The 13,871-nt window shown below is 54.7% G+C and overlaps 1 protein-coding gene across 1 annotated transcript in view; it reads left to right on the forward strand.

Moving 5' to 3' along the window:
- The first annotated feature begins 6,350 nt into the window (after positions 1 to 6,350).
- The window catches only part of LOC115916739 (chromodomain-helicase-DNA-binding protein 8-like), a 58,976-nt gene continuing 51,455 nt past the window's right edge, over positions 6,351 to 13,871 (forward strand). The window contains 8 exon segments of the mRNA XM_030970478.1: positions 6,351 to 8,134; positions 9,042 to 9,194; positions 9,196 to 9,390; positions 10,276 to 10,407; positions 10,410 to 10,466; positions 10,468 to 10,667; positions 12,435 to 12,567; positions 13,706 to 13,870. Of these exon segments, the coding sequence (XP_030826338.1) occupies positions 7,535 to 8,134; positions 9,042 to 9,194; positions 9,196 to 9,390; positions 10,276 to 10,407; positions 10,410 to 10,466; positions 10,468 to 10,667; positions 12,435 to 12,567; positions 13,706 to 13,870 (1,635 nt within the window). The 5' untranslated portion in view covers positions 6,351 to 7,534.

Genomic DNA, 13,871 nt, shown 5'->3' on the forward strand with positions numbered 1-13,871 from the left:
TTTTTCCCCCTTTTTTTCAAGATTTCCCCTTTTTTTCCCAATCTTTTCCCCACTTCTCCATTTTTCCCTTTTTCCCCCCATTTTCCCCTCACGCTCTCCCCCTCAACCCAAACCCCCATTTTTCTCCTTTTTTCCTCCATTATTTATCTTTTTTCTCCAATTTTCCCTTTTTTTCTTCATTTTTCCCCTTTCTTTCACCATTTTCCCCTCACACCACAAGATTTTTTTCCCATTTTCCCTTTTTCCCCCCATTTTCCCCTCACGCTCTCCCCCCTCACCCAAACCACCCCAAACCCCCATTTTTCCTCCCATTTTTCCCTTTTTTCCTCTCATTTTTTTCCCTTTTTTCCTCCCATTTTTCCCTTCCCCCCCAATTTTTCTCCTTTTTCTCCCATTTTTTCTCTTTTTTCCCCTCACACCACAACATTTTTCCCCATTTTCCCCCCTTTTTTTCCCATTTTCCCTTCACGCTCTCCCCCCTTCCCCCAACCTACATCTTTTCCTCTTCTCCCCCCATTTTTTCACTTTTTCCTCTTTTTTTTCTTTCCTTGCCGCATTTTTTCCCTTTTCTCCTCATTTTCCCCTCACACCACAATATTTTTCCTCATTTTCCCCTTTTTTCCTGATTTTCGCCCCACTTTCCCCTCACGCTCTCCCCCCTCACCCTAAACCCCCCTTTTCCCCATTTTGCCCCCATTTTTTTCTCTTTCTTCACCCATTTTCCCTTCACACCACAATATTTTTTCCCTTTTCCTCCTTTTTTCCCCATTTTCCCCCGATTTTTCCCCAGTTTCCCCTCACGCTCTCCCCCCTCACCCTAAACCCCCCTTTTCCCCATTTTGCCCCCATTTTTTCTCTTTTTCCCCCCATTTTCCCCTCACATTACAATACTTTTTCCCTTTTTCCCCTTTTTTCCCCATTTTCCCCGATTTTTCCCCAGTTTCCCCTCACGCTCTCCCCCCCCCCCCCGCTCCCCCAACCCCCATTTTCCCGCCCCAACCTCCCCGCCCCGCCCCCAGCCGCCCCGAACCCCCTCATTTTCCCCTTCTTTCCCGTTTTTGGCCGTTTTTGCCCCGTTTTTCCCCTCACGCCCGCCCCCCCCTCACCTCCATCGCGCCGCCGCTCCCCGCCCCCCCCGGGGCGCCGCGCGCCGAAGCGGAAACCCCGCCCCTCCCTCCCGCCGCCATTTCCGCTGCCGCCACCATAGAGACGAAACCTCCCTGAGGGTAACCCAACCCCAACGCGGCCGCTAAAACCCCCTCCCCGTGATAACAAAAACCATTTCGGGCCGTTGTAATCAATGTTAGCTTTTTTATGATTTAAAAAACAGAGAGCAATGGAAGCGGAGAAATGTTGGAGGACTGAGCTAGAGCGGCACCGGAAGAGGAAAGGAGGAGCCCGCAGGGAGGATACGGGGAGGAACCATAGAGAAGGGGCGGAGCGCCGCCGGAAGGGGCGGGGCGCCAGCGGCGGGCGCGCGCGGCGCGGGCGGTGCGTCATCGGCGGCGACGGGCGGGGGGAGGGGCGGGGCGGGGGGCTGGGGGGGGGGGGGACGTGAGGGGGAGGGGGGGGGGTCCGGGGCAGATTTTGGGGGAAATTCGGGCGGATTTGGGCATTTGGGGGCGGCCCGGCCTGTCCGCGGGGTGTGGGAGGGGCGGGGGGGGAGCGGGGGAGGAATTGATGGGGGGGGGTTCGTGAGGGGATGGGGGGGTGAGGGGAGAGGTGAGGGGGTTTGGGGTGAAATGCGGGGGTTTGAGGGGTTTGGGGGAGACGTGAGGGGATTTGGGGTGAAATGCGGGGGTTTGAGGGGTTTGGGGGAGGCGTGAGGGATTTGGGGTGAAATGCGGGGGTATGAGGGGTTTGGGGAAGGTCTGAGGGGGTTTGGGGTGAATGAGGGGATCTGAGGGGTTTGGGGTGAAAAGAGGCGAAGTGAGGAGAAATGAGGGGATTTGAGGAGTTTGGGGGAGAAATGAGGGGATTTGGGGTGAAATGAGGGGAATTTTGAGGGAGAAATGAGAGGATTTTGGGGTAAAGGAGTGAGAAATGAGGGGATTTGGAGATTTTTTGGAAGAATTGAGGAGCTTGGGTGAGAAATGAGGGGATTTTGGGGACAAATGAGGGGATTTGAGGGGTTTGGGTGAGAAATGAGGGGATTTGGCGGAGGTGTGAGGGGATTTGGGGTGAAATCAGGCGATTTGAGGAGTTTGAGGGAAAAATGAGGGGATTTGGGGTTAATGAGTGAGAAATGAGGGGATTTGGGGAAGAAATGAGGGGATTTTGGGGTGGAATGAGGAGATTTGAGGGGTTTGGGTGAGAAATGAGAGAGTTTGAGGAGAAATGAGAGGATTTTGGGGTAAAGGAGTGAGAAATGAGGGGATTTTGGGGTGAAATGAGAGGATTTGAGGGGTTTGGGTGAGAAATGAGGGGATTTGGGGTAAATAAGTGAGAAATGAGTGAATTTGGGGGAGAAATGGAGTTTAGGGAAGTTTTTGGGTGCAACCAGGAGGTTTTGCAGAAATTGGGAGTTTTTTTGGGGATTTTGGGGAGATTTGAGGGAAATCCCAAGGTTCTGAAGAGTCTCAGAGGGGATTTGGGGGAAAAACCTAAAGATTTTGGGTTCTTTAGGGGATTTTGGGGTGAAACCAGGAAGTTTTGGGTTAAATCAGGAGATTTTGGGGGAAATTGGGAGATTTTAGGGGGAAATCAGGAGGTTTGGGGCTCTCAGAGGATTTTGGGGTGAAATTGGGAGGTTTTGGGGTCACTGAGGAAGCCCCGCCCCCATTTGATGAAGCCACGCCTCTTTCCAGGACCCTGTGCTCCCCATTGGTCCGTGCTCGGTGACGTCATTGTGGGTGGCACCAATCAGAGGTGAGGGGGCGGAGTCAAAAAACTCCAACCCGGGACCCCAAAGTTCCCTTTTTCCACCCAAATTCCAGACTCAGATCCCAAACTTTCCCTTTTTCCACCCAAATTCCAGGGTCCTCTCCCAAATTCCAGCATTTTCACCCCAAGATTCTCCTGTTATTCCCTCAAATTCCCTTTTTTGGACCCAAATTTCACCTTTTTTTTGACCCAAATTCCATTCTTTAACCCAAATCGCAAAGTTTCGCCCCAAATTCCACTTTTTTTGGCCCAAAATTCGTGAATTTCACCCAAAATTCAGATTTTTTTTTGCACCTCAAATTCCAGGACTTTGGCCCTCAAAATTCTCCCTCTGCCCCCAATTTCTTCTTTTTGCCCCAAATTCCAGAGTTTTAACCCAAATTCATCATTTTTCACCCCAAATTTCAATTTCTGGCCCCAAATTTTGATGCTTTTCCTCCTTTTGGGGCCAAACCTTCCCCTTAGACTTAAATTTCTGAAAATATGAATGTTTTGCTTTTAAAATTAAGGGTTTTTGTTTAAATAGAATTGGCTTTTTTTAGTAAAATTCAATTCATTTTAATACAATTAACTTTAATTCATTTAAATTGATTTAATTGGGTTTAGCTAGTTCCTAAGAATTTGAATGGAATAAATTAATTTTTAATTAAATTGGTTTTTATTTAAATCCAAACTTTCAGTTAAAATCACAGCTTTTAACCTAACAAACTTTATACAATATTTTAAATTATTTTTTGAATATTTTAATTCTTGAGTCAACGTAGTTCACTTTAAATTGGAGAAATTTGCAATATCTTGGTAATTTGGTAAAAAAACCCCCAAAAAAGTGAATTTTGAGGATTTTCATCCTTTTTTTCTGGGCTAAAATTGGAATTTTTGGGGAGTTTTGCTCCAAATTTGCACCCAAATTTCCTCCAAAATGAGAAATTGAGATTTTTGTCCAACCTTTTTACCACAAAAAACGAAAGTTTTGGAGGAATTTTTCCCTTTTTGGGTTTAAAACCTGAATTTTGGGGAGATTTACCGAGAATTTGGTGCCAAGTTTTCTAAAAAAATTTCAAAATTTTCAGATTTTTCCTGTTTTTTATTGATTAAAAAAAATAAATTTGAGGAGATTTGGGGTTTTTTGGGACAACTTCCTGTAATTTTATGCCTTTTATGTATTACTTTTATTAATTTGGGAGAATTTAATGCCAGATTTTAAACTTAAAAATCCATTTTGGGGCATTTTAGTGCAATTCTGGGATCATAATTATCAACTTTTCGGCTTTTATTTCTATTTTTGCCCTTTGGGGGACCTTTTAAACCTCGTTTTGGGACGATTTTTTTCATTTTTGGAACAATTTTAATCCATTTTGTGCCCATTTTATCCATTGTTATGCCCATTTTATCCATTTTCATGCTAATTTTATCCATTTTTCTGCCACTTTATCCATTTTTACGCCACTCTAATCCATTTCTTGTACACTTCAGTGCCTTTTTTGGCCATTTTTTCCCTTTTTGGCCCCTTTATTTCCATTTCTTTTCTCTTCTGAGGTCTCTTTCACCCCGGGCTCCCTCAGGGCCTTTTGGGGCCATTTTTTCCAAATTTGGGGCATTTTCAGCCCAATTTTGGGCTCTTTTGTCCCCAAATCGGCATTTCTGACGGTTTTTTCCCCCCATTTTCCCGGTTTTGCCCCATTTTCGCTTTTTTTGCCCGTTTTTTCGCATTTTTTGCCCGTTTTTTCCCGGATTTTGCCCCAATCCCAGGCCCGGCCCCAAACCCGACCTCGATTTTGGCGCCGCCGCCGCCTCTCGGGGCGATGCGGCCCCAGCGCGGCCAATCCCTTCCATTCCCGCCGCTCCCGCCGCTTTTTTGGGCTGAAATCCGCCAGGTTTGGGGTTATTTTGAAAATTTTTTTAATTTATAATTTTCTTTCCTCCCTCTGAGGGCGAAGGACCCCGCGTCCCCCTCAGCGCCACAAGATGGCGGCTCGCGGCTGCCCGCGCTCCCGCCTGCCCCGCGCGCTCCGGCAGCGCCGCGGACACCCCTAAGCGAAGGGCCCCCCTCTCCGTGAGGGGGAGCGCTTCCGGGTGGGCGTGCGCAACGCACCCGGCTGGCGGCTGCTCCGGCCAATCAGCGCGCGGCGCCGGCGGGGCTCAGCCAATGGGGAGCGAGGCGGAGGGGCGTGGCCGGCCGGGAAGGGGGCGTGGCCGTGCGCGCGTTGCGTTGCGCCGCGAGCCGCTCCGCGAGGGCGCCCCCGGGCTCGGCGCGCGCGCGCGGGGGGGGCACGAGCGGGGCCCCCCCCCCCCCCACACCCCCCTCTCTCCTCCCCCTCCTTTTTAAAAATTTAATTATTTTTAAAAACGAAAATTCATTTCTGTGGGGAAACCCCCCCCGAATATCGGCCCGAAGCGAGGGGGGTGGCGGATTTCCCTTCCCTTCCCCCCCTTTTCCCTCAGGGCTCGGCGGGACAGGTAAGGCGGGAACGGGGGAGGGGGGGGGAGGGGGGATCGGCCCTCATGGGGGTCGTGAGGGGAGGGGGGGAAGGGGAGCGGCCCTCATGGGGGTCTCGGTGGGGTCCGGGTGGGCCGGGCTGGGTCCCAGTTTGGGGTCCCAGTTATCCGAAATTGGGTCCCAGTTACTCCCAGTTTGGGGTCTCGCTTACTCTAAATTAGGGTCACAGTTACCCCCATTTTAGGGTCCCAGTTTGGGCCAGTTTGGGGTTCCAGTTACTCCCAGTTTGGGGTCTCACCTTAAATTAGGGTCCCAGTTACCCCAGTTTTGGGGTCCCAGTTTGGGCCAGTTTGGGGTCCCAGTTTCTCCTAAATTGGGGTCCCAGTTTGGGCCACATTTGGGTCCCAGTGACTCCCAGTTTGGGATCCCAGTTACCCCAAATCAGAGTCCCAGTTACCCCCATTTTAGGGTCCCAGTTTGGGCCAGTTTGGGGTCCCAGTTTGTCCTAAATTGGGTGCCAGTTACCCTCAAATTGGGGTCCCAGTTTGGGCCGTTTTGGGGTCCCAGTTTGGGGTCTCGCTTATCCTAAATTAGGGTCACAGTTACCCCGATTTTAGGGTCCCAGTTTGGGATCCCAGTTATCCCAAATTGGGGTCCCAGTTCCCCTAATTTGGGGTCCCAGTTTGGGCCAGTTTGGGACCCCAGTTCCCCCAGTTTGGGGTCCCAATTTTTGGGTGAAAATCCCCCGATTTTGGGGTCCCCCTGACCCCCCCTTTTTTCTCTCCCCACAGCCTGGAGCTCCGGAGCCCCCCCAGCCTGAGAAGAGCCCCCCAAAAACCCCCAAATTCCCCCCAAAAATCCCAAATTACCCCCAAATTCCCCCCAAAACCCCCAAATTCCCCCAAAAAAACCCCAAATTCCCCCCAAAATCCCAAATTACCCCCAAAAATCCCAAATTTCCCTCCAAATTTCCCCCAAATTCCCCCCCAAAAAACCCAAATTCCCCCAGGACCCCCCAATTCCCCCCAGGACCCCCTAAATCCTCCCAAAATTTCCATTTTTTGGGGTTTGGGACCCCCAGGACCCCCCAAATTTCCAATTTTGGGGTTGGGGACCCCAGGATTTTCCAGTTTTTTGGGGTTGTGGGCCCCCAAAATTTCCGGGGTCCCCTCTAAATTTCCATTTTTTGGGGTCAGGACCCCCAGATCTCCCCAAATTTTGGGGTTTTTGGGGTGGGACCCCTCCAATCCCCCCCAGAACCTTTCGAATTTTGGATTTTTGGGGTCAGGACCCCCAAAATTCCCCCAGAAGCTCCAAAATTTCAGATTTTTGGGGCTGGGACCCCCAAATCTGCCCCAAATTTCGGATTTTTGGGGCTGGGACCCCCAAATCTGCCCCGAATTTTGGATTTTGGTGCTCAGGCCGCCCAAATCTGCCCCGAATTTTTGATTTTTGGGGTTGAAGCTCCCAAATCCCCTCCAAATTTCTGATTTTGGGGTTCAGCCGCCCCCAGTTCCCCTTTCCCTCTCCAAATTTGAGATTTTGGGGATCAGGACCCCCAAACCCCCCCAAATTTTTGATTGACACGGTCAGGCTCCCTCGAAATTCCGTTTTTTGGGGTCAGAACCGCCCAAATTCCCATTTTTTTGGGTCAGAATTCCCCAAATTAACATTTTTCGGTTTCAGCCCTCACCAGAATCCCCCAAATTCCCATTTTTTGGGTCAGAACTGCTCAAATTCCTATATTTTGGCATCTAAACCCCCCAAATTCCCATTTTTTGGCTCAGAACCTCCCAAATTCCCATTTTTTTGGTCTAAACCCCCCCCAATTCTCATATTTTGGGGTCAGAACCCCCAAATTCCCATTTTTGGTGTCTAAATCTCCCAAATTCCCATTTTTGGGGTCAGAACCGCCTCAAATTAACATTTTTCGGTTTCAACGCCCCCAGAACCCCCCAAATTCCCATTTTTGGGGTCCAAATTCCCATTTTTGGGGTGAGAACCTCCGAAATTCCCAATTTTGCAGTCAGAACCCCCTAAATTCAGAATTTTTGGGTCCAAACCCCCCAAATCCCCATTTTTGGGGTCAGAACCCCCCAAAATCCTCTCAAATCCCCATTTTTCAGTCCCACCCCCCCAAACCCCTCCCAAATTTTAAATTCCCGTGACCCCACCCCCTCCCCTAATTACCATTTGGAGGCCCCGCCCCCCATCATGGCCGACCCCATCATGGATCTCTTCGACGACCCCAACCTGTTCGGCCTGGACCCCCTCCCCCCCGAGGAGCTGGTGGCCCCGCCCCCTGCCCCGCCCCCTTCCTCCGAGGCCCTTCCCCCTCCCTCCTCCGACCCCCTGGCCGAAGCTTTGGGGCTCTCAGGGGCCCTTGACCCCGCCCCCGCCCCCAGCCCCGCCCCCAGCCCCGCCCAGCCCCTCCCCCAACCGGAAGCGGAAGTGCTGAGTCAGGGGAACCCCTTCATGGGGGTCTCCGCCCCTCCCCCACCCGCCCCGCCCCCCGCGGCGGGAGCCCCTCCCCACAAAATCGTCATCCTCAAAGCCCCGCCCCCGCCGGGAGGAGGCCCCGCCCCGGCCACGCCCAACGGCGGCAAAGTCACCCTGGCCAAGGTGCTGGCCCCGCCCACCATCCGCGCGGGGGGCGTGGCCTCGGCGGCGGCGGGGGGCGTGGCCTCGGCGGCGGGGGGCGGGGCCAGGCAGGTGAAGCAGCTGCTGCTGCAGCCCCTGAAGGCGGCGGGGGCGGGGCCGGGCGCACCTGGGACCGCCCCCCTGAAACCCGGCCTGAGCCTGACGCCCGCGCAGGTGAGGGGGCGGGGCCAGGTGAGAGGGGGTGGGGCCAGGTGGGGTTTGGGCGTGGCCAGGTGGGGTTTGGGTGGGGCCACGTGAGAGCGGAGGGGCCAGGTGGGGATGGGGAGGGGCCAGGTGGGGTTTGGGTGTGGCCAGGTGAGGTTTGGGTGTGGCCAGGTGAATTTGGGTGTTGCCAGGTGAGGTTTAACGATGTCCAGTTGCGCTGTGGGGCCCCAGCCCAGTGTCCATCTGCCCTGACCACTGACACTGACCGCTGCACTGACCGCTGACACTGACCACTGCACTGACCGCTGACACTGACTACTGACACTGACCACTGCACTGACCGCTGACACTGACCACTGACACTGACCGCTGACCTGTGAGTGACCACTGCACCGACCGCTGACACTGACCACTTGCACTGACCGCTGACACTGACCACTGACACTGGCCACTGACCTCTGTCCATCCCCGCAATGAGCACTGACCACTGACTGACCACTGACACTGACCGCTGACACTGACCACTGACACTGGCCACTGACACTGACCACTGACCTCTGTCCATCCCCACAATGAGCACTGACCACTGACTGACCACTGACCACTGACCGCTGATCACTCACAATGATCACTGACTGCTGAGTGACCACTGACACTGACCACTGACACTGACCACTGACACTGACCACTGACCTGTGAGTGACCACTGACACTGACCATCCCCACACTGAGCACTGACCATTCACACTGACCATTCACACTGACCACTGACACTGACCACTGACACTGACCGCTGACCGCTGATTACTCACAATGATCACTGACTGACCGCTGACCTCTGTCCATCCTCACACTGACCACTCACACTGACCACTGACCACTCGCTGACCACTGACCGCTGTCCGTGTGTCCGCAGGGCGAGTCCAAGCGCATCACGCTGGTGCTGCAGCAGACACCTGGCGCAGGTGCCGCCCCCGGGCAGCGCCACGTCGTGCTGGGCACCCTGCCCGGCAAGCTCCTCCTGCAGGGCGGGGCCGCGGCCACGCCCGGCGCCGCGGCCAAAGGCCGCCCCGCGCGCTCCGGCCAAGGTGGTGACCATCCAGCTGCAGGTGCAGCCCCCGGCCGCGGCCGGACACGGCGCCGCGCAGAAGATCCAGCTGATCCAGCCGGGGGCGGGGCCGGTGGGCGTGGCCCAGGTGCCGCAGGTGGTGGGCGGGGCCGGGCAGAGGCTGACGGTGCCGCTCAAGGTGGTGCTGCAGCCGCAGGTGAGAGGGGGCGGGGCCAGGGTGGGGTGGGAGGGGCCAGGGTGGGGGGGAGGGGCCAGGGTGGGGGGAGGGGTCAGGGTGGGGGGGAGGGGCCAGGGTGAGGTAGGAGGGGTCCGTTGGGTTTGGGGTGGTCAGTTTGGGATGGGAGTGGTCACTCAAACCCAGGGGGGGCTGGTCAGTTAAATTTGGGGTGGTCAGTTGGGTTTGGGGTGGTGGTCACTCAAACTTGGGGGTGGGGGTCACTCAACAGGCTTGCTGACCACTACCCAACAACGCTGGTCACCATCTCAGTGTGGTGGTCACTCAACCATGGGCTTGCTGACCACCACTTGACCGCATCCTTGGTGGTCACCATGTCAACATGGTGGTCACCCAACTATGGCCATAATGTCAACATGGTGGTCATTCAGCCATGGTCACTGAATCATGGTCACTCAACCATGGTCTTGCTGACCACCGCTTGACCGTGTCCTTGGTGGTCACCATGTCAACATGGTGGTCACTCAACCATGGTCACTGAATCATGGTCTTGCTGGTCACCATCTCAGCGTGGTGGTCACTCAACCATGGTCACTCAATCATGGTTTTGCTGGAAGCCATCTCAACATGGTGGTCACTTAGTTATGGTCACCAATTCAACGTGGTGGTACCATCCCACCATGGTGGTCACGCAATTATGGCCATAATGTCATGGTCTTGCTGTACCAACCATCTCAACGCCATCGGTCACTCAACCATGGTCTTGCTGGAAACCATCTCAACGTGGTGGTCACTCAACCGTGGCCATAATGTCAACGTGGTGGTCACTCAACCGTGGCCATAATATCAACGTGGTGGTCACTCAACCACGACCTCGCTGACCACTGCCCCCTTGTCCCCCCCCAGGCCAGCTCCTCCTCGAGCGCCGCCGCGGCCGGCCTCTCGGTGGTCAAAGTGCTGAGCGGCTCGGAGGTGACGGCGCTGGCCGCGGCGCCCTCGGCGTCCCCGCGCGGCGGCGGCGGGCGGCGCGCTGGCGTTCGGACGAGAGCCGCAAGCTGGAGCACCAGAAGAAGCAGGAGAAGGCCAACCGCATCGTGGGCCGAGGCCATCGCGAGGGCCCAGCGCCTCGCGGGCGAGCAGAACATCCCGCGCGTGCTCAACGAGGACGAGCTGCCCAGCGTGCGGCCCGAGGACGAGGGCGAGCGCAAGCGGCGGCGCAAGGACCGGGCGGCGGCCAAGGAGGAGCGGCCCCGGAGGGGCAAGGGGCAGGGCAAGAGCAAAGGCAGGGGCAAGGCCAGGTGAGGAACGGGTTGTGGTGGCCATCAAAGCCTGGTGTCCATCATGGTCAACCTTGGTTTTATTGGTCATCAAAGTTTGGGGTTTATTGTGGTTGACCATGATCTTGGCGGTCATCAAAGTTTGGCCTTGGTGGTCATCAAAGTTTGGGGTTTACTGTGGTCGACCTTGGTCTTGGTGGTCATCAAGGTTTGGGCTTGGTGGTCATCAAAGTGTGGTGGTTATCATGGTGTTGGTGGTCATCAAAGTTTGGTGTCCATGATGGTCAGTCTTGGTCTTGGTGGCCATCAAAGTTTGGGCTTGGTGGTCATCAAAGTGTGTATCATGGTGTTGGTGGTCATCAAGGTTTGTGGTCTTGGTCTTGGTTATCAAGGTTTGGCTGGTCATCAATTTTGTGGTCATCATAACCTTGGTTTTATTGGTCATCAAAGTTTGGGGTTTATTGTGGTTGACCATGATCTTGGCGGTCATCAAAGTTTGGCCTTGGTGGTCATCAAAGTTTGGGGTTTACTGTGGTCGACCTTGGTCTTGGTGGTCATCAAGGTTTGGGCTTGGTGGTCATCAAAGTGTGGTGGTTATCATGGTGTTGGTGGTCATCAAAGTTTGGTGTCCATGATGGTCAGTCTTGGTCTTGGTGGTCATCAAGGTTTGGGCTTGGTGGTCATCAAAGTGTGGTGGTTATCATGGTGTTGGTGGTCATCAAAGTTTAGTGTCCATGATGGTCAGTCTTGGTCTTGGTGGCCATCAAAGCTTGGGCTTAGTGGTCATCAAGGTTTGGGCTTGGTGGTCATCAGAGTTTGGTGGTCATCATGGTCAACCTTGGTTTTATTGGTCATCAAAGTTTGGGGTTTATTGTGGTTGACCATGATCTTGGCGGTCATCAAAGTTTGGCCTTGGTGGTCATCAAAGTTTGGGGTTTACTGTGGTCAACCTTGGTCTTGGTGGTCATCAAGGTTTGGGCTTGGTGGTCATCAAAGTGTGGTGGTTATCATGGTGTTGGTGGTCATCAAAGTTTGGTGTCCATGATGGTCAGTCTTGGTCTTGGTGGGCATCAAAATTTGGTCTTGGTGGACATCAAAGTTTGGGCTTGGTGGTCATCAAGGTTTGGGCTTGGTGGTCATCAGAGTTTGGTGGTCATCATGGTGTTGGTGGTCATCAAAGCTTAGTGTCCATGATGGTCAGTCTTGGTCTTGGTGGCCATCAAAGCTTGGGCTTAGTGGTCATCAAGGTTTGGGCTTGGCGGTTATCAAAGTTTGGTATTTGTTGTGGTCAGTCTTGGTCTTGGTGGTCATCAAAATTTGGGCTTGGTGGTCATCAAAGCTTGGTATGGTCAGTGGTCACTCAGTGGTCACTCAGTGGTCACTCAGGGCCATTTTAGGGCTTTTTGGGTATTTTTTGGGCATTTTTGGGTATTTTCTCGGGGATTTTTGGCGGCGGTCAGCGGTCACTCAGCGGTCACTCAGCGGTCACTCAGCGGTGTCTCAGTGGTCACTCAGCGGTCACTCAGGGTCATTTTAGCACATTTTGGGGGGATTTTTTTAGACATTTTTTGGGATTTTTTTTGGGACATTTTTGGGTATTTTCTCGGGGATTTTTTGGGTAGCGCTCAGTGGTCACTCAGCGGTCACTCAGCGGTCACTCAGCGGTCACTGGGGGTCATTTTGAGCCATTTTAGGGCTTTTTGGGTATTTTTTGGACATTTTTGGGTATTTTGTCGGGGATTTTTGGGGTGGTGGTCAGCGGTCACTCAGCGGTCACTCTGTCCGCAGCACCATCACGCCGGTGGTCAGCAAGAAGCGCAAGCGCAACGCCAGCTCGGACAATTCGGACTCGGAGGCGCTGCCGGCGCCGTCCCCGCGCCAGGACGCCGACGGCGGAGGCGGCGGAGGGGGCGGAGTCCAGGTGAGACAGCACCCTGGGGGTGGGCGGGGCTAACGGGGGGTGGGGTCACATGGGTGTGGTCACATGGCTGGGTGTGGTCACCTGGATATGTGAGGTCATCTGGGCCAGGTGAGGTCACTTGACTGGGTGTGGTCACCTGGGTGGGTGTGGTCACCTGGGTGTGGTCACCTAGGTGGGTGTGGCCACCTGGGCAGTGTCACATGACCAGGTGGGGTCACCTGGGTGTGGTCACCTGGCCGGGTGGGGTCACTTGACTGGGTGTGGTCACCTGGATATGTGAGGTCACCTGGACCAGGTGTGGTCATCTGAGTGTGGTCACCTAGGTGGGTGTGGTCACTTGGGCAGTGTCACTTGGGCCAGGTGTGGTCACCTGGATATGTGAGGTCACCTGGGTGTGGTCACATGGATGGGTGTGGTCTCCTGGGTGGGTGGGGTCACCTGGGTGTGTGAGGTCACCTGCACCAGGTGTGGTCACTGAGTTGGTCGGTCTCACCTGTGTGTGTTCCACCTGAGGTAGATGGGGTCATGTGGGTGGGCGGGGTCACCTGGATGGGCAGGGTCACCTGAGGTGGGCGTGTCTCACCTGGCCATGTCCCACCTGGATGGGCGGGGTCACCTGAGGTGGGCGTGTCTCAGCTAAGTGTTTCTCACCAATGGCAGGTAAGGTCACCTGCAGCTGTCTCACCTGTCCGTGTCCCACCTGTCCATATCTCACCTGTCCATATCTCACCTGTCCATATCTCACCTGTCTGTCTGTCTGTCTGTGTTTTACCGTCCCACCTGTCCACCTGTCCCACCTGTCCCTCACCTGCAGAAGCTTCACTCAAACCAGCAGGTGAAGCGCAAGGAGTGCACGGAGGACCTGGGCATGGAGCTGTGTCCCACCACGCTGTCCATCTGTCTGTCCATGTCTCACCTGTCCATGTCTCACCTGTCCGTGTCCCATATCTCACCTGTCTCACCTGTCCGTGTCTCACCTGCAGAAGCGGCGCTCGAACCGGCAGGTGAAGCGCAAGAAGCACACCGAGGACCTGGGCATGGAGCTGTGTCCCACCTGTCCATCTCTCACTTGTCCGTCTGTCTGTCCATGTCTCACCTGTCCCACCTGTCTCACCTGTCTCACCTGTCCCCCCTGCAGAAGCGGCGCTCGAACCGCCAGGTGAAGCGCAAGAAGTACACCGAGGACCTGGACATCAAGCTGACGGACGACGAGGAGCTGGACGAGGAGCTGGACGTGACGGGGCCGGCGGCGCTCGGACGCCGGCGGCCGGACGCCCCGTGCCGCCCGGCGCCGCCGCGAAGCG

This window comes from Camarhynchus parvulus, unplaced genomic scaffold (assembly GCF_901933205.1).
Source record: "Camarhynchus parvulus unplaced genomic scaffold, STF_HiC, whole genome shotgun sequence".
NCBI classification, from domain to species: Eukaryota; Metazoa; Chordata; class Aves; order Passeriformes; family Thraupidae; genus Camarhynchus; species Camarhynchus parvulus.